The sequence below is a fragment of the Scyliorhinus torazame genome, chromosome 18 (genome assembly GCF_047496885.1).
Source record: "Scyliorhinus torazame isolate Kashiwa2021f chromosome 18, sScyTor2.1, whole genome shotgun sequence".
NCBI lineage: Eukaryota > Metazoa > Chordata > Chondrichthyes > Carcharhiniformes > Scyliorhinidae > Scyliorhinus > Scyliorhinus torazame.
The window spans coordinates 127,764,488-127,784,320 of record NC_092724.1 but is presented as its reverse complement, the minus strand read 5'-3'; the positions used below and the strand labels follow the sequence as shown (position 1 = coordinate 127,784,320).

At 43.7% G+C, this 19,833-nt stretch overlaps 1 protein-coding gene across 3 annotated transcripts in view; it reads right to left on the bottom strand.

Annotated features, from left to right (window-relative positions):
- Window positions 1–19,833, bottom strand: part of LOC140395495 (alpha-1,6-mannosylglycoprotein 6-beta-N-acetylglucosaminyltransferase B-like) — a 1,325,626-nt gene that overhangs the window by 272,204 nt on the left and 1,033,589 nt on the right. For all 3 annotated transcript variants that reach the window (XM_072483321.1, XM_072483322.1, XM_072483323.1), the window contains one exon: window positions 17,102–17,233. In XM_072483321.1, the coding sequence (XP_072339422.1) occupies window positions 17,102–17,233 (132 nt within the window). The remainder of the gene's footprint in view (window positions 1–17,101; window positions 17,234–19,833) is intronic.

The following is a 19,833-nucleotide window of genomic DNA, read 5'->3' as shown; positions in this document are numbered from 1 at the left end:
CCGTACAATATGGCGCCGGCCATGCGCAGACCTGCCATCCGTGACCAATCAAGGCATGGCTGATAAAACTGACAGAACTCCAGTCAGGGCTGCAGCACTAGGTGGTGTAAACTATCCCTTAGAACAAGGAAAAGTTTCAATTTAATATGTTAGTTGATGATGACAATACTGGTTGGATGCCCCGTGACTGTAGGCCTTCTCCATTTCACATCCCACTTCAACTTATTACATGTGAACATCCAGGGTTGTTTAGTGTGGAGCAGCACACAGAGAGCTGGTTGGAAAATCGTGAAAAGTGGTCCACAATTTACCCAATTTGCACTGCTCTGGTTGAGGTTCCCAGCCATTAGCACAATACTGGGTGGGATTTTCCACGCAATCCGCTGCCCGTCTTGTGGCGACGGAGGTGGCCCCCGCCATTGGCTGGCAGTGGGATCTTCTGGACCCTCCGTTGTCAATGGGCTTTCCTGTTGAACGTGCCCCTTGCCACCGGTAAACCAGGCGTGAATGGCATAACATTCTGAACACTGGAACCAAAGTTTCAAATATAGGTTTGTGTAATCGGCTTGATAAAGGGTATGAACGGAATGAGAACAACAGCATCTTACAACTGAGCTATTGTCCGGTTGCAGGCAAGACATATGATTTGCTGGCTAGTTGACATCTCAGTATCTTCTGCGCCCCCTCGGAGTAATTCTCTCAAATATGAGTTGACCATCTACTGGAAAACAGCAGGTTGGTTTTTTTCCTCACTGTTCTGCCTGTAAACACAATATAAATGTATATATAGTCTCAGGCTATAGGGAACTTTGATAAGTTTGTTGGTTTTGAGTCATCACAGCTGCCATCTCCAAGCATTATCTGTATAGTTGTACATGACACGTCTGGAGCTATATTTTACTCTGTTCCATGGATGTATTTAAAAAGTAGACGTGAGCAAAATTGGGTGCAATGAAGGCTGGAGAATGTGAACTGACAGTCTATTTGAGCACTACCCTGAGAGATTTATACCTCTCTAAAAATACATTTTCCAAACCGAGTAAAATGTAGTTTAGAGATCTCCATCACTGTAAATTATGATTTTTTTTGAAGAGGTGACTAAGCTGTGGACAGGGAATGTCTTTGGCTATTATATTTATATGAGCTTCCAGAAAGCATTTGAAAAGTGCCTCAGAAGGGATTGTGAGCTAATGTTGAAACTAATAGAATCGAAGGCGAATGGTTAGAAAACTGGTTGAGGGAAGGAGCAAGTAATTAGCCAACTTCCAATTGGTACTGCCAATTTTTTTTTACATTACGTTATGGAATGAGGGTATAGCTTGCAAGGACAACATTAGTTTCTCAGTCCTAATTACCTTGGGAAAGATGGTGATGAGTTGCCTCTGCAAATCACTGCAGTTCATTTGGTATAGGTACATCTACAGCGCTGTTAGGATTTTGACTCCTCAACTAATTACCATGTTTAATAATGATTTTGATAATGGGAAAAGAACAACAGATACAAATTTATCAATAACGCAAAAACAGGCAGCATTGTAAGGGGGATGCAGTTAAGAACCTAAGGGGCAGCACAGTGGCACAGTTGGCACTACTGCCTCACAGCGCCAGGGACTTGGGTTCAATTCCGGCCTTGGATCACTGATTGTGTGGAGTTTGTACATTCTCCCCGTCTCTGCGTGAATTCCCTCCGGGTGCTCCAGTCTCCTCCCACACTCCAAAGTTACGAGTATGGGGCTCTAAAGGATGGGCTCATCTGAGGCCGCAATGTGATGGTAGTGCTTGATGAAGCCGGACCTTATCTTCTGCAGTCCAGTGAAGATCTAACATTTTTCAAGGCAGTGCAATTAGTGAGACAGGCAGAACCGAGTTTTAATCCAGGGTGATAGATAATCATTGTATCATAGAATTTACAGTGCAGAAGGAGGCCATTTGGCCCATCGAGTCTGCACCGGCCCATGGAAAGAGCACCCTACTTAAGCCTACATCCTATCCCTGTAACCCAGTAACCCCACCTAACCTTTTGGACACTAAGGGCAATCCACCTAACCTGCAGACAGTTGTAGAGTCAGGCTTTGGATCCACTCCAGTTTGTGAACAATAGATACCAGCACAACCACTAAAAAGCAGACCCAGAACCTAGAGGGAGTAGCCACCACCATTATACAGTGTTCCCATGATGATATGAGAAAACCCCATTGGCCTTTTCTGCATGAAGTGCCTTTCTAGTAGTCATGGATAAGGACAAGAGTGGCCCGCGGGTGAGGGTGCTTCATGGGGCAAGGGCCAATTACATCCACATTAGACAGGATCTGGGAATGTGGATTGGGAATGGTCTTTTGAGGGCAAATCCATATCTGACATGTGGGAGGCTTTTCAAGGCCAGTTGATTGAAGTGCAGGACAGGCATGTCCCTGCAAAAATGGAGGATAGAAATGGCAGGATTCAGGAACCATGGACAACAAGGGAAATTGTAAGCTTATTCAAAAGTAAAAAGGAAGCATACAATAGCTTTAGGCAAAACTGACAAAGCGTTTGAGGAGTACAGTGAAAGTAGGTAGGAACTTAAACGTGGAATTAGGAGGGCTAAAAGGGGCCATGAAATGTCTTTATCAAACATGGTCAAGGAGAATCCCAATGCTTATTATGCATATATTAGGTGCAAGAGGGTAGCAAGAGAAATAGTAGGCCCACTTAAGGACAATGGAGAGAAGTTATACATGGAACCACAAGAAGTGGTGAAATCCTTAATAAGTACTTTGTATCGGTATTCACCAGGGAGAAGGACATGACAGATGTTGAGGTCAGGAATAGGTGTGTGAATGCTCTTGAGAATGTCAACATGTCAAAGGAGGAAGTGTTGAGTATCCTAAATTACCTTAAGGTGGAGTACTCCCCGGGGCCGGATGAGATCTATCCCAGGTTACTGCAGGATGCAAAGGGAGAAATAGCTGGGGCCTTAACAGATATCTTCACATCCTCTTTGACCTCAGGCGAGGTTGCAGAGGACTGGGAATAGCCAATGTTGTTCCCTTGTTTAAGAAAGGAAGCAGGGATAATCCAGCAAATTATAGGCTGGTGAGCCTGACATCAGTGGTGGGCAAGCTCTTGGAAAAGATACTGAGGGACAGAATATGTGCACATTTGGAGGAAAATGGATGAGTTAGTGACAGACAGTACGGTTTTGTACATGGAAGCTCATGTCTCACCAACTTGATAAAGTTTTTGAAGAGGCAACAAAGAAAATTGATGAGGAAAGGGCTGTGGATATAGTTTATATGGACTTAGTTAAGGCATTTGACAAGGTCCCACATGGCACATTGGTACAAAAACTAAAATCACAAGGGATTCAGGGTGGGATGGCTAGATGGATACAGAACTGGCTTAGTTATAGAAGACAGAGGCTAGAGGTGGAAGGGTGTTTTCAGACTGGAGATCTGTGGCTAGTGGTGATCCGCAGAGTTCAGTGCTAGGACCTCTGTTGTTTGTAGTATATATAAATGCTCTGGAGGAAAATGTTGGTGGTCTGATTAGTAAGTTTAAGGATGACTCCAAGATTGGCGGAGTTGTGCCGAAGATTGTCAGAGGATACAACAGGGTATAGATAGATTGGAGACTTGGGCACAGAAATGACAGATGGAGTTTAATCTGGACAAATGCTAGGTGATGCATTTTGGAGGATCAAATCTAGGTATGAATTATACTGTAAATGTCAGAACCCTTAGGAACATTAACATTGAGGGATCTGGGCGTGCAGGTCCACAGTTCCCTAAAAGTGGCAACACAGGTGGCCAAGGTGATTAAGATGGCATGTGGCATGCTTGCCTTCATCAGCCGGGGAACTGAGTGCAGGAATTGGGAAATAAAATGTTGGTAAGGCCGCATTTGGAGTATTGCGTGGAGTTCTGGTCACCACATTATCAGAAGGACGTGGGAGCTTTGGAGAGAGTGCAAAGCCGGTTGCCTGGACTCAAGGGTATTGGCTACGAGGAGAGGTTGAATAAATGAGGCTTGTTTTCACTGGAAAGACGAAGGCTGAGGGGAGAAAGGGGTCTACAAAACTATGAAAGGCATAGACAGGATGGATAGTCAGAGGCCTTTTCCAAGGGTGGAAGTGTCATTTACAAGGGAGCACAGGCTCAAGGTGAGAGGGGGAACGTTTAAGAGTGATGTGTGGGGAAGGTTTTACACGCACAGATGGTGGGTACCTGGAATGCGCTGCCAGAGGATGTGGTGAAAGCAGGCATATTAACAACATTTAAGAGGCATCTGGATGGGTACATGAATAGGGAGGAAATACAGGGATACAGACCAAGTAGTGGAGAAGATTTATTTTAAAAAGTTAAGGCACAGACTTGGAGGGCCAAAGGGCCTGTTCCTGTTCTGTACTTTTCTTTGTTCTTTGTTCTCGGGTGAGGTTGCAAAGTCCAAGACATTTTTTTTGAGGAAGGTATCAAGGTCAATGCCTACAAAACAAATTTTAAATTAGACCCGGGAGCTGATAAGGGAAGACAAATTACAGAAATTCTTTACGTTATCCCAAATCAGTAGTGCTTATTACTGAACCGGAGAGCTTGCTCAGATTATATACAAGGTGGAAGAGCTGAACAACTAGGACAGATCGGATAAATTGCAAAGGAAATTTCTACAATTATTCACAGGTTTGGGGACGCTCCAAACAGTTTACCACATTACCTCAATGCCAAACACCAAACCAGTGTGTTTGTTTCCTCAACAGAGGTCCCATAGCTACTTTTTGAATAGAACATAAGAACTAGAAGCAGGAGTCGGCCATTTGGCCCCTCGAGCCTGCTCCACCATTCAATGAGATCATGGCTGATCTTTTGTGGACTCAGCTCCACTTTCCGGCCCGAACACCATAACCCTTAATCCCTTTATTCTTCAAAAAACTATCTATCTTTATCTTAAAAACATTTAATGAAGGAGCCTCTACTGCTTCACTGGGCAAGGAATTCCATAGATTCACAACCCTTTGGGTGAAGAAGTTCCTCCTAAACTCAGTCCTAAATCTACTTCCCCTTATTTTGAGGCTATGCCCCCTAGTTCTGCTTTCACCCGCCAGTGGAAACAACCTGCCCGCATCTATCCTATCTATTCCCTTCATAATTTTATATGTTTCTATAAGATCTCCCCTCATCCTTCTAAATTCCAGCGAGTACAGTCCCAGTCTACTCAACCTCTCCTCGTAATCCATCCCCTTCAGCTCTGGGATTAACCTAGTGAATCTCCTCTGCACACCCTCCAGTGTCAGTACGTCCTTTCTCAAGTAAGGAGACCAAAACTGAACACAATACTCCAGGTGTGGCCTCACTAACACCTTATACAATTGCAGCATAACCTCCCTAGTCTTAAACTCCATCCCTCTAGCAATGAAGGACAAAATTCCATTTGTCTTCTTAATCCCCTGTTGCACCTGTAAACCAACTTTTTGAGACTCATGCACTAGCACACCCAGGTCTCTCTGCACAGCAGCATGTTTTACTATTTTATCATTTAAATAATAATCCCTTTTGCTGTTATTCCTACCAAAATGGATAACCTCACATTTGTCAACATTGTATTCCATCTGCCAGACCCTTGCCCATTCACTTAGCCTATCCAAATCCCTCTGCAGACTTCCAGTATCCTCTGCACTTTTTGCTTTACCACTTATCTTAGTGTCGTCTGCAAACTTGGACACATTGCCCTTGGTCCCCAACTCCAAATCATCTATACAAATTGTGAACAGTTGTGGGCCCAACACTGATCCCTGAGGGACACCACTAGCTACTGATTGCCAACCAGAGAAACACCCATTAATCCCCACTCTTTGCTTTCTATTAATTAACCAATCCTCTATCCATGCTACTACTTTCCCCTTAATGCCATGCATCTTTATCTTATGCAGCAACCTTTTGTGTGGCACCTTGTCAAAGACTTTCTGGAAATCCAAATATACCACATCCATTGGTTCCCCGTTATCTACCGCACTGGTAATGTCCTCAAAAAATTCCACTAAATTAGTTAGGCACGACCTGCCCTTTTGAACCCATGCTGCGTCTGCACAATGGGACAATTTCCATCCAGATGCCTCGCTATTTCTTCCTTGATGATAGATTCCAGCATCTTCCCTACTACCGAAGTTAAGCTCACTGGCCTATAATTACCCGCTTTCTGCCTACCTCCTTTTTTAAACAGTGGTGTCACGTTTGCTAATTTCCAATCCGCCGGGACCACCCCAGAGTCGAGTGAATTTTGGTAAATTATCACTAGCGCATTTGCAATTTCCCTAGCCATTTCTTTTAGCACTCTGGGATGCATTCCATCAGGGCCAGGAGACTTGTCTACCTTTAGCCCCATTAGCTTGCCCATCACTACCTCCTTGGTGATAACAACCCTCTCAAGGGCCTCACCTGTCATAGCCTCATTTCCATCAGTCCCTGGCATGTTATTTGTGTCTTCCACTGTGAAGACCGACCCAAAAAACCTGTTCAGTTCCTCAGCCATTTCCTCATCTCCCATTATTAAATCTCCCTTCTCATCCTCTAAAGGACCAATATTTACCTTAGCCACTCTTTTTTGTTTTATATATTTGTAGAAACTTTTACTATCTGTTTTTATATTCTGAGCAAGTTTACTCTCATAATCTATCTTACTCTTCTTTATAGCTTTTTTAGTAGCTTTCTGTTGCCCCCTAAAGATTTCCCAGTCTTCTCGTCTCCCACTAATCTTTGCTACTTTGTATGCTTTTTCCTTCAATTTGATACACTCCCTTATTTCCTCAGATATCCACGGTCGATTTTCCCTCTTTCTACCGTCCTTCCTTTTTGTTGGTATAAAACTTTGCTGAGAACTGTGAAAAATCGTTTGGAAGGTTCTCCACTGTTCCTCAACTGTTTCACCATAAAGTCTTTGCTCCCAGTCTAACTTAGCTAGTTCTTCTCTCATCCCATTGTAATCTCCTTTGTTTAAGCACAAAACACTAGTGCTTGATTTTACCTTCTCACCCTCCATCTGTATTTTAAATTCCACCATATTGTGATCGCTCCTTCCGAGAGGATCCCTAACTATGAGATCCTGAATCAATCCCGTCTCATTACACAGGACCAGATCTAGGACCGCTTGTTCCCTCGTAGGTTCCATTACATACTGTTCTAGGAAACTATCGCGGATACATTCTATAAACTCCTCCTCAAGGTTGCCTTGACCGACCTGGTTAAACCAATCGACATGTAGATTAAAATCCCCTATGATAACTGCTGTACCATTTCTACATGCATCAGTTATTTCTTTGTTTATTGCCTGCCCCACCATAATGTTACTATTTGGTGGCCTATAGACTACTCCTATCAGTGACTTTTTCATCTTACTATTCCTGATTTCCACCCAAATGGATTCAACCTTATCCTCCATAGCACCGATGTCATCCCTTACTATTGCCCGGATGTCATCCTTAAATAACAGAGCTACACCACCTCCCTTACCATCCACTCTGTCCTTCTGAATAGTTTGATACCCTTGGATATTTAACTCCCAGTTGTGACCATCCTTTAACCATGTTTCAGTAATGGCCATTAAATCATAGTCATTCACGATGATTTGCGCCATCAACTAATTTACCTTATTCCGAATACTACGAGCATTTCGTTAAAGTACACTTATGTTGGCTTTTTTACCTCTGTTCTGAACCTTAACACCTCGATCAGTAACCTCTCCTAAGTTGTATTTCCTCTTAACCTTTCTCCTCATTTTCCTTGTCGTTGAACCCATATCTTCATGTAACAACCTGCCGCGTCGCTTACCATTAATGTTTTCACTTCCCGTTTTATTCCTTTTAATATTCCTGGTCTTATTCACTGAGCTCCCCTCAGTCACTATACCTTGTACTGTCGCCCTTTTTTATTTTTGACTATGGCTTCTCTGCCTTACACTTTCCCCCTTACTGCCTTTTGTTTCTGCCCCTGTTTTACTACCTTCCAACTTCCTGCATCGGTTCCCACCCCCATGCCACATTAGTTTAAACTCGCCCCAACAGCTCTAGCAACCCCCCACCCCTAGGACATCGGTTCCAGTCCTGCCCAGGTGCAGACCGTCATGTTTGTACTGGTCCCACCTCCCCCAGAACCGGTTCCAATGCCCCAGGAATTTGAATCCCTCGCTCTTGCACCATCTCTCGAGTCACGCATTCATCCTATCTATCCTGACATTCCTACTCTGACTAGCTCGTGGCACTGGTAGCAATCCTGAGATTACTACCTTTGAGGTCCTACTTTTTAGTTTAACTCCTAACTCCCTGAATTCAGCTTGTAGGACCTCATCCCGTTTTTTTACCTATATCGTTGGTGCCTATGTGCACCACAACAGCTGGCTGTTCACCCTCCCCCCCCAAGAATGTCCTGCAGCTGCTCCGAGACATCCTTGACCCTTGCACCAGGGAGGCAACATACCATCCTGGAGTCTCGATTGCGTCCGCAGAACCGCCTGTCTATTCCCCTTACAATTGAGTCCCCTATCACTACAGCCCTGCCATTCTTCTTCCTGCCCAGCTGCGCAGCAGAGCCAGCCACGGTGCCATGAACCTGGCTGCTGCTGCCTTCCCCTGGTGACCCATCTCCCCCAACAGTATCCAAAGCGGTATATCTGTTTTGTAGGGAGATGACGGAAGAAGACACCTGCACTGCGTTTCTACTCTTGCTCTGTCTTTTGGTCACCCATTTCCTATCTCCCTCAGTACCTTTCATCTGCGGTGTGACCAACTCGCTAAACGTGCTATCCACGACGTCCTCAGCATCGCGGATGCTCCAAAGTGAGTCCATCCGCAGCTCCAGAGCCGTCAAGCGGTCTAACAGGAGCTGCAACTGGACACACATCTTGCACATGAAGGAGCCAGGGACAGTGGACGTGTCCCTAAGCTCCCACATCGCACACGAGGAGCATGACATGGGTCTGAGATCTCCTGACATGTCTTAAACATTCGGTTAACTTCAACAATTACAATTTCCCAAAAAATAAATAAATAAATAAATAAACAACGAAGAAAAAAATAAATAAATATACCAATGAAAAGAAAAAGAAAACAGAAACACTACTTACCAGTCACTTACCAGGGATAAAAAGCACTTCCTCATCACCCAGCTTCGAATTCCTACCTAGATTCAAATTCCCAAACTCACTCTTGGTTCTGTCTCACTCTGGTTGTGTCTTCTCTGGCTCACTGAGAGAACTCACTGGGAGTGCGTTGACAAGTTGCTCTTTTTAAATTGTCCTGAATTGACTCCCCTCCCCCACCTGCTTTTAGATCAAGGTAGATTTAAGTGACTGACACTTAACTGCCAACCAGTTATGTGAGTGGGTGGGGCAGCCCTTGTTAACCTACACTGCACAATTCTAGCTTAATTTAAATTAATTTAAACTCCTGAAATTTAAAAGGAGCTGCCTTACTGATTTGATTCAATTCCCACCTAGATTCAAATTCCCAAACTCACTCTTGCTTCTGTCTCACTCTAGCTGTGTCTTCTCTGGCTCACTGGGTGAACTCACTGGGAGAATAGGCAAGACAAGAGTTTGAATCTATGTTACACCAAGGTGAAGTAAACAGCAAGGTCGACTCCAAAGAGTTTGTAACAAAGAGGTTTATTCAGCATAACAGCAGTAATTACACCGACCCCAGTTACACATCTCAAGGTCCTCACTCCTTTCTGTGAGCTGCTACAGTAGCTGGCCTGTTATACTAGTGCTGGTTAACTCACAGCCCAATCAGTGCTCGGGAACAATCATCCCCTGCTGGATGAGTCCCATGCAGGGGTATAACACAGGAGATGATCCAATTGATGCTCAGGTATGATACCTGTACCAAAGCTGAATGGTTCAACGTGCATTTCTGTAGACTTTGCACATTTGAACAAGACATTTGAAATGGAGGTTCACCCTGTGGCATCTGTTGACAAAAGCTTAGCGCACCTTGTGAGGAGCTTGGTTTTCACCAGACTTGATGTACACAGTCCCATTAGACAATGAAACTTTCCTACTAAAATCATTAAGCACACACTTCGGGATGCCTAGTATCAATCACCTACCATTCGGAATTGCCTCAGCACCTGAGATCTTTCAACATACCATGGCCGGCATTTTGAAAGGGCTGAAAGGAGTCATCTGTCATGTGGTTGATGTTTCCATCCCACGGATCCATAAACTGGATTTCTATGCCAGGGTGCGAGTAGTGTTTCATTGCATACAGTCTACGGACCTTGCGCTCAATCATAAATGTGAGTTCTCCAAACCCATATTTGAGCATGGGAATATATCCCAGATTTGATTCCCGGCTTGGGTCACTGTCTGTGAGGAGTCTGCACGTTCTCCCTGTGTCTACGTGAGTTTCCTCTGGGTGCTCCGGTTTCCTCCCACAAGTCCCGAAAGACGTGCTGTTAGGTGTATTGAACATTCTGAATTCTCCCTCTGTGTATCCGAACAGGTGCCGGAATGTGGCGACTAGGGGCTTTTCACAGTAACTTCATTGAAGTGTTAATGTAAGCCTACTTGTGACAATAAAGATTATTATTATTCTAAGCACCAGAACTGGGAGAATGCAGAGATCTCATTCAATTTTAATTTGCTGGATTAAGAGTTCTTAGGTCCAGGGAACCATTTGGGTCCCTCTGATCGACTAAAAAGCATAGTTATACTAAAATCCATGTTGAAATAGGCCCATACAATGTTTACAAGCTGCATTCATAATAAAGCAATCCTTAACACAATATATTATGCTTAAACTGCCTAATTTTGTCACTTGTACAAAATAAAATAATAACTGATTTGTAGTTTGTGAGCCTAATATTCAGACTCTATTATATCTGAGCAATTATCTACTGTCAGCATCTAATTATAATTATGGACACTATATACCAAACAGTACACCATAACAGTGAATATTTCAATTGCAGTAATTTCACAGCAAGAGAAATTCTAGTGGTATTTTTTATATGCACCATCTCCTTAAAGTAATTGATTCTGCCTGCTATCAGATACTTCTAGTGCTTAATTTACCGAGGAAATATTTTTTGAAGGAAAGAATGGCAAGAAATAAATGTGGAGCATTTATTGAATGCTAGGCTTGAATAATTGGGAGACCGAAAACCCTGCAATTACCATGAATATGTGACGTTTACATATGCTAAAATACTGCTTCTGCAGTTTTAACCCATTGCAAACTCGAGATCTCACATTACAATCCTGCCCATTCCTATCGAACACTCTGTACCATAGCCCTGTGTGAAATTTGATAATGCTTGGGGCGAGAAGCGTTTGGAACCTTTGCACTTTGTGTAAGAAGCTCCAAGAGCCAGGAGGATGATAGAGGGCTCTGGGGAAATGGAATGGAAAAAGAGTTGAGACCGGCACAGATCTACCATGACCATATTGAATTGCGGGGCAGGATTGAAGGGCCTGTTGGCCTATTCCTTCTTCTAATTCTTGTGTTCTTGGTACAGGAAGTCAATGTCCCTCTTTCCTATTTCCCATGGGTTGCTCATAATAACTCTGAGGCAATTAAAAGGAAGGTTATCGCGATTATTTATGGTAAGGCCAGTATTTATCTGCGACCCCTAGTCACAGGGCCTGACAGTCCCCATGCATTCATCCACTCCTGATTTTTGTACTTTCAAATACAAAAGCTCAATGAATTGTCATTGATTAAGGACTTTGGTTTGTGATGCAAAAATCATCATTTAATTAATATAATTTAACATATGCCTAACATGGACTGTCTCTAGCTTTAATTAAATATTGTTATTTTTCATGTTATATTGAAGAGAATTCTGTGAAAGCACCCAGACCTGGCACAGTGCAGTTTAATAAGGATTGGCTAAAAATAGCCGTTTCCCAAAGCACAATTTATTTCAACACTCACAGCCCTTTGCTTCTTCATCCTCCGAATATTGTGGGTTGCGCGTTTAAGAAGAAAAACTGATACTGTGTTCCTTTAAAAATTATGTATGTGTATTGAATTAGAATATAAGACTATCCCATGAAATTAAGAATTTATAAGGAAAACCACTGATAAATTAAACTGCATTTTTGTTTACACTCAGTGTTCAAATTCCATAGTTGCGGACAATATGCTGTTTAATAAGGTGAGGAGAGATTGTGTCGTGTCATGGTAAATGTCTTAAGAGCCTGGTATACTATAGCTCTTATTAATGAGAGGATGTTGGTTGAAAATAAAGAAATGAAGATGATATAAAGCAAATAAAGGAGTGTAATTATATCAAAATTCAAATGAGATAAATTAAACCCCCAAAAATTAAAGTTGTGTTTTTTTAATTTAAAATTGTAGAGATTTAAGAATTGAAAAACACAGTATGTGAAGTGCCATGTTCATTTGTAAAAATACCATCCCTCCTTGACTATAACAGTGATTCACTCCTCTAGCCCGCTTAGTCCCGTGACTCTTCTTTAATATTGGTCACCTGATTTTTAAAAGCTTTCATCAAAGTCCGCACAAAGGTTTCTGACATTGGGTGTGAAGTGCCCCATCCAATGTTGCAGCTGACAATTTTTAATGGATGTGTCATGTGCAATATACTTTGCTTTGCTTTGCTGAGAGGGGTTAGAGTTGATCAGCAGTTTGCAATACTGCTTTTTGAGAAGAAGTGTGGTTCTTAGCAGCATCCAGGGATGAAAAGCTCAAGCACTACCCTTTTTTCTGGCGGAAATACCAGCTGCGGCACGGTGGCACAGTGGTTAGCACTGTTGTCTCACAGGGACCCGGATTCAATTCCCGTCTTAGGTGACTGTCTCTGTGGAGTTTGCACTTTCTCCGCATTTCTGCGAGAGTTTTCTCCGGATGCTCTGGTTTCCACCCACAATCACATAGATGTGCGGGTTAGGTGGTGTTACAGAGATAAGGCGGGATGTGGGCCTAGGTAGGGTGCACTTTAAGGGTTGGTGCAGACTAGATGGGTTGAATGGTTTTCTTCTGCCCAATAGGGATTCTATGGACTGGATTCTCCGCCCCGCCGAGCCAGATTTCTGGGGCGTCATTCTCCGCCGGCGGGAGTCTCCGTTTTGCCGGCGCCCGGGGGTTTCCCGACGGCGTGGGGCTGCCCCACAATGGGAAACCCCATTGACCGGCCGGTGTAACGGAGCATCCCGCCGGCCGGTCGGGGCAGAAATGTGGCGGGGCGGGATGGAGAATTTCGCTCCAGGTTCAGCACGCTGGCGGGATGCTCCATTTCGCCGGCTGGACAATGGGGTTTCCCATTGTGGGGCAGCCCCACGCCATCGGGAAACCCCCAGGCTGCCGGCAAAGTGGAGCATCCCGACGGCGGAGAATCCAGCCCTCTGTTTTCCAAGATCCATGGGTATGTATGCATCGCCCAAAATTTATATAATTAAAAAAATTTAGAGTACCCAATTATTTTTTTCAATTAAGGGGCAATTTAGCGTGGCCAATTCAGCTACCCTGCACATCTTTGGGTTGTGGGGGTGAGACCGCCCCAGACACGGGGTGGATCTGCAAACTCCACATGGACAGTGACCTGGGGCCGGGATTGAAACTGGTCCTCAGCTCTGTGAGGCAGCAGTGCTAATCACTGTGCCATCCTGCCGCTCCCCCGATGTCTATGTTTATGCATTTACATCATGTATTTATCGTATACCCAATGTTTTCATGTATGGAACGTTCTGCCTGGACTGTACGCAGAACGATATTTTTTACTGTACCTCGGTACACGTGACAATAAATCTAATACTAAATGATGTCAGCTGGAGTATCTGGTAAAGGATGCTGAGCGATCTTTCTGCAGAAGATTTATGTTGATAGGCAGGAATTAGCAAACCGAAACAGCATGAGATATAAAGAACTAAAGTGTTTTCAACTGAAGACACATAAGAGAGTGGCAAAGAAAATAAATAATTAAGTACTGGGGCCATATTACTCAACTGTGTTGTATTGATCAGTTCATGAATAATTTACTTTCCACAATCCAACACAAACTTATATTTTGCTAACCCCAACCACTCTATACTAGCTTTTTAAAGTAACAGTCGCTCTTTGTCTTAAGACATCCATGACACTGTTGCAGAGAAGAGACAGTTGCCAAGTTACCACTGTTGGTTTTATGGCCTGTCAGTATTCAGCGTTTTATAAGTTCAGAGCTAACATGGGCACATTTTGTCATATGAATTCTAAATGGGGAGCTGGGATGGATCAGAAAAAGAGGTGGAACTGAGAAACTAGGCAACAGGTACATGCAAGAGAAAAACAAGCCTGAAGGGAAAATGAGAGTGTCCAGGAAGCAAGTGGCAACTGACAAGCTCAGCAGGAGGGATGTAGAACAAAGTTGTAAAGATGACTTCAACAGCAGCATATGAGAATCATAGACACTGAGCACAAAGACACTGTTCAAACACCAAGCATGTACTTCACCTTGCAGACATGTTGTCCTTTAAGTACAACTTGTTCTTCCTAGAAAGCTATTATCTTTAAAGTCATAGGGGATGTGCAGCAGACATGTACAATTACTTCAATTGATAGCCTATTTCATCCTTTCAATTAGTTAAGAGATGTCCAAATGTTCTTATGAATATAGATTGATTTACTTAGTTCGGTGCTGAATAAATGTGTTCTTCACCTTTTATCTATGCAACAAATATCTAGATTGATTTGTGCCTGTTGTCAAGTGATTGAGCAATTTGACTAAAAACATAAACCAGCACTTTCTTTTTTATATTAAAGCTCAAATTTCAGAAGTCCATCTTGCTTACTTCAAAGAAAGTGCAGAAGGAGGCCATTTGGCCCATCGGGCCCTTGGAAAGAGCACCCTACTTAAGCCATCTTTAAGACTTTGCCCATAAGCGTTTAAGTCTTTGTATTTTCATACCATTGCTTTCACTTAACAAATGACGGATGGTGATAACACTGGATAAATCATTATCACTTCCATCATACATTCCTTGTACCCATTAAAGCAGCTGTCAAAACTAATTTATTGTAAAAAAAATAAGTTAAGCAATTATCCGCGAATATCACGTACAGTAATTTGCAGGGGGCTTATATGCTCCACTGTTATTAAATGGCACAACCACAGGGTGCAACCGAGAAATCTTGACAGCAAGGTAGCTAGCAGATTTGAAAGATCATGACGATGTTATATTCAGGAGCAAATGTCAAGTCATGGATTTTCAATGAATACTGCATTCGATAGCAACCCAAGGTAAGTAAGTCTGCTATATTCCAGAGGAAAGGGAAGTAATATGTGCAGCTTTATTCTGGGCATCCTTTTTCTTGCAGTTATATGTTTTACTATGGCCATGGATATTCAGCTAAAGTACTGAAAACTGCTCCAGTTACAATGTTAGAAAAAATAGAAAATCAAGCACATTGCTCCATTTCCGTCGGAAGTATACTCCAGGCCATCATTATCAATCCCACTGACATTAATTATGTTGCCCTTTGCTGAATTTCATAAGAGATGGATTTTCTTGATAGAATGGCAATTAAGACTTCAGTAATCCATTACCAGGTCTTGTGGCGCAGTGGGTATTGTCCCTGCCTCTGAGCCAGAAGCTCAGGATTCAATTCCCACTCCAGGATTTGATGGCCAAGGAAGGTGTGTTCATAACACAACCAAACAGTGCAAATACTTCCAACACATGCCAACAGCAGGCAGCAAGAGTGGGGAGATAACTGTCAATCATCTCTACAATTATTATCCATAGCTTCAAGCTAAAGCAGGTATGTGAGATGCATGTTGCCACAGCAACTTAGGCTCCTTGGAGAATCGGCTACTCAGTTGGCTGGGTGTCAGGTATGGGTCAGGTTGATGGCAACCAGGGTTCAATCCCTGTTCAGGATGGAGTGGATTCGGGATTTGCATTCTTACCCTGTCCGTAGTGGAGGTTGTGGTGAACGGGTCGAAGAAAATTCCATTATTGGGCAAGTGCAGGCTCTGTAGGTAATACAAAAATTAAACTTGCCAATCGAGACAAGTAATATTGTGCCTTCAGAGGTTTTACACTCCGGTGCTATGTTTTCCAATGACTTTGAATATGATTAGTAAGCTGGGAGCCTAAACAGCATTGCAGAAAGGGAACCTATAGTGTGATTAATTTTTCTCAACAGAGGAATTGACTTGGTCTTCTTGAGAATCAACACTGTTTTTGCCACTGTTCAATTCAGTCCACAACTGCTCCTCTTCTTTCAGCTGGGTAGGGGTCTGTAGAGGCCATCAGCCAGGTGAAAATGGCATTTTAATGGTATCAGAGCATCCATGATACTAAAAGCAGAACTTGTGGATGCAAACTTTCCTGAAAAACTTCGATGGGAGTGTTGTGTGTTTGTCCATTTACCCCAATCCTATACTTTGTCATTCTGAGGAGGTTTTGGCAAGATGTTATAGGTGATTGGAAAATCCCACCCAAGATTTTTATTGCAAGACAAAAATATATGACTTATTCCTGCTGTACAGCTATGCCAACAATAGTGCACATTGGTAACTCAGGTTGAAAGGCCATAATATTAATGGGCAGACATTTATGGGGCTGCAAAGTGGGTGGCATTAACCTCTTCAATGAATTCCCAATCATTTTTATTCATTCACAAGATCTGGGCGTTGCTGGCTAGGGCAGGATTCATTGTCCATCCCTAATTGCTCTTGAGAAGGTGGAGTGTCACTGTCCGTGTGGAGTTTGCACATTCTCCCCGTGTCTGCATGGCTCTCACCGCCACAACCAAAAGATGTGCAGGGTAGGTAGATTGGTCACGCTAAATTGCCTCGCAATTGGAAAAAAGGAATTGGGTACTTTAAACTAAAAAATAAACAATAACATTTTCAGTCGTTCTGAGCCAAAAGTGACCGACAGTGAAAGAAATGAATCATAATCAAGATCAAACCACTGCTCCAAATTTCCTTTGTTGGTGTATCTCAAACTCAATGGCTTTGTACAGGTGCACACACAAATGGTTAGATATTAAGCTATCACAGACATACAATTTACATTAGCAAAATCAAAATTCATTAGGTCAAATGTATTTTTAATTTGCTGACTTTCAATTGCACTTTACATTTTCCCAGCCAATGTTCTGTCAATTTCAACTCCGACTTACTTGTACTTTTTGAAAGACAGACCCATGTTTTGCTTCATTTGTTGAAGTCCATGGTAATCCGTGTAAATGATGTCAAAGGACAATGGTGCAGTCAGCGGACAACTTCCCCTCCCAGGAGGCACACCTAGGAAACTAATGAACAGCAACAATAAATATGTAGAAGTGGCCTGTAAATTTAAAATGATATATTTATACTTTAACAATGATTCTACAAAATAGAACCTAATGAGGGAACTGTTGGATTGTGCTAGAAAATGAGCCAGTTTTGGAATCAACTCCTTTATAAAACACATATAGAAAATAGAAAATAGGAGCAGAAGTAGGCCATTCTGCCTTTGGAGCCATTCAATATGTTCATGTCTAACCCTCTATCTCAACATCATTCTCTCTCTCCCTCTCTTCCCAAACCTCTTGGCGCGTTTAGTGTCTGGAAATTGGACCATTTTCTTCTTAAATGTATTCAGTGACTTAACCTCCACAGCCTTCTGCAGTAGAGAATTGCACAGATTCATCATCCTCTGAGTGAAGAAATATCTCTTCATCTCAGTCCTCAATGGCTTGCCCTATATCTTCAGATTTTGACTCTTGTTCCAGAACCCCCTTCCCCCCGCACCCCTAGCCAGGGGAACATCATCTCTTCATCCCGTCGCTTATGCCCTGCCAGAATTGAGTGTATATAGGCCTAGTCAACCCAAAATCTCCTCGGATGACAATCTTGCCATCCCAGGAATCAGTCTGGAGAACTTTGGCTGCACTCCCACTATGGTAAGTAAAGCCTTTCTAGTATAAGGAGACTAAAATTGCATACTGGACTCCAGGTGTGGTCTCATCAAGGCCCTGTACAGGTGCAGTAAGACATGCTTGCCCTTGTACTCAAATCCTCTTGCAATGAAGGCCAACATGGGAATTAAAGGTCGGTAAGCCTGACTTCGGTCATTGGTAAGATTTTAGAGTCCATTATTAAAGATGAGATCACGGAGTACTTGGAAGTGCATGATAAAATAGGACTGAGTCAGCACAGCTTCGTCAAGGGGAGGTCACATCTGACAAATCTGTTAGAATTCTTTGAGGAAGTAACAAGGAAGTTAGACAAAGGAGAACCAGTGGATGCAATTTATTTAGATTTCCGGAAGGCCTTTGACAAGGTGGAGCATAGGAGACTTTTAAATAAGTTAAGAGTCCATTGTGTGCAGGGTAAGATCCTGGCATGGATACAGGATTGGCTGAATGAAAGAAGGCAGAGAGTGGGGATAAAGGGATCTTTTTCAGGATGGCAGCTGGTGACTAGTGGTGTACCTCAGGGGTTGGTGCTGGGACCACAACTTTTCACAATATATATTAATGATCTGGAGGGAGAAACTGAAGGCACTGTTGCCAAGTTTGCAGATGATACAAAGATCTGTAGACGGGCAGGTAGTATTGAGGAAGCACGCGGGCTGCAGAAGCACTTGGACAGGCTCGGAGAGTGGGCAAAGATGTGGTAGATGGAATACAATGTGGAAAAGTGTGAGGTTATGCACTTTGGAAGGAGAAATGGAGGCATAGACTATTTTCGAAATGGGTAGGTGCTTAGGAAATCTGAAGCACAAAGGGACTTGGGAATCCTTGTTCACGATTCTCTGTACTCGTTGGAGTTTAGAAGGATGAGGGGGGATATTATTGAAACTTACAGGATACTGCGTGTCCTGGATAGAGTGGACGTGGAGAGGATGTTTACATGTGTCGGGAAAACTAGAAGCAGAGCGCACAATCTCAGACTAAAGCGACGATCCTTTAAAACAGAGATGAGGAGGAATTTCTTCAGTCAGATGGTGGTTAATCTGTGGAACTCTTTGCCGCATCTTTGTGGACGTCAAATCACTGAGTGGCTTTAAGACAGAGATAGATAGTTTTTGATCAATAAGGGATTAAGGGTTATGAGGAGAAGGAAGGAGAATGGGGATGAGAAAAATATCAGCCATGATTGAATGGCTGAGCAGACCCGATGGGCCGAGTGGCCTAATTCTGCTCCTATGTCTGATGGTCTTATGGTCTTATGCCATTTGCCTTCCTGACTGCTTGTTGCACCTGTATGCTTGTTTTCAGTGACTGATGCACATAGCCACCCAAGTCCCTTTGTGCATCATCATTTCCCAATCTATCACCACTGAATTAATACTCTGCCACTCTGTTTTTCCCACCAAACTGGAGAACTTCACACTTATCCACGTTATACTACATCTATCATGATTTGCCCACTCCCTCATAGAATCACAGAATCACACAGTGCAAAAGATTAAATTATGGGGCGTCATTCTCTGACCCCCCGCCGGGTCGGAGAATGGCCGTTGTCCGCCGTGAATCCCGCCCCCGCCGAAGTCTCCGGTACCGGAGATTGGACGGGGGCGGGAATCGGGCCGCGCTGGTTGGCGGGACCCCCCGCTGGATTCTCCGGCCCGCATGGGCCGAAGTCCCGCCCAGGAATTGCCTGTCCCGCCGGTGTAAATCAAACCTGGTATTTACCGGCGGGACCAGGCGGCGTGGGTGGGCTCCGGGGTCCTGGGGGGGGCGCGGGGCGATCTGACCCCGGGGGGTGCCCCCACGGTGGCCTGGCCCGCGATCGGGGCCCACCGATCCGCGGGCGGGCCTGTGCAATGGGGGCACTCTTTCCCTTCCGCCTCCGCTACGGCCTCCACCATGGCGGAGGCGGAAGAGACTCTCCCCACTGCACATGCGTGGGAAACTGACAGCGG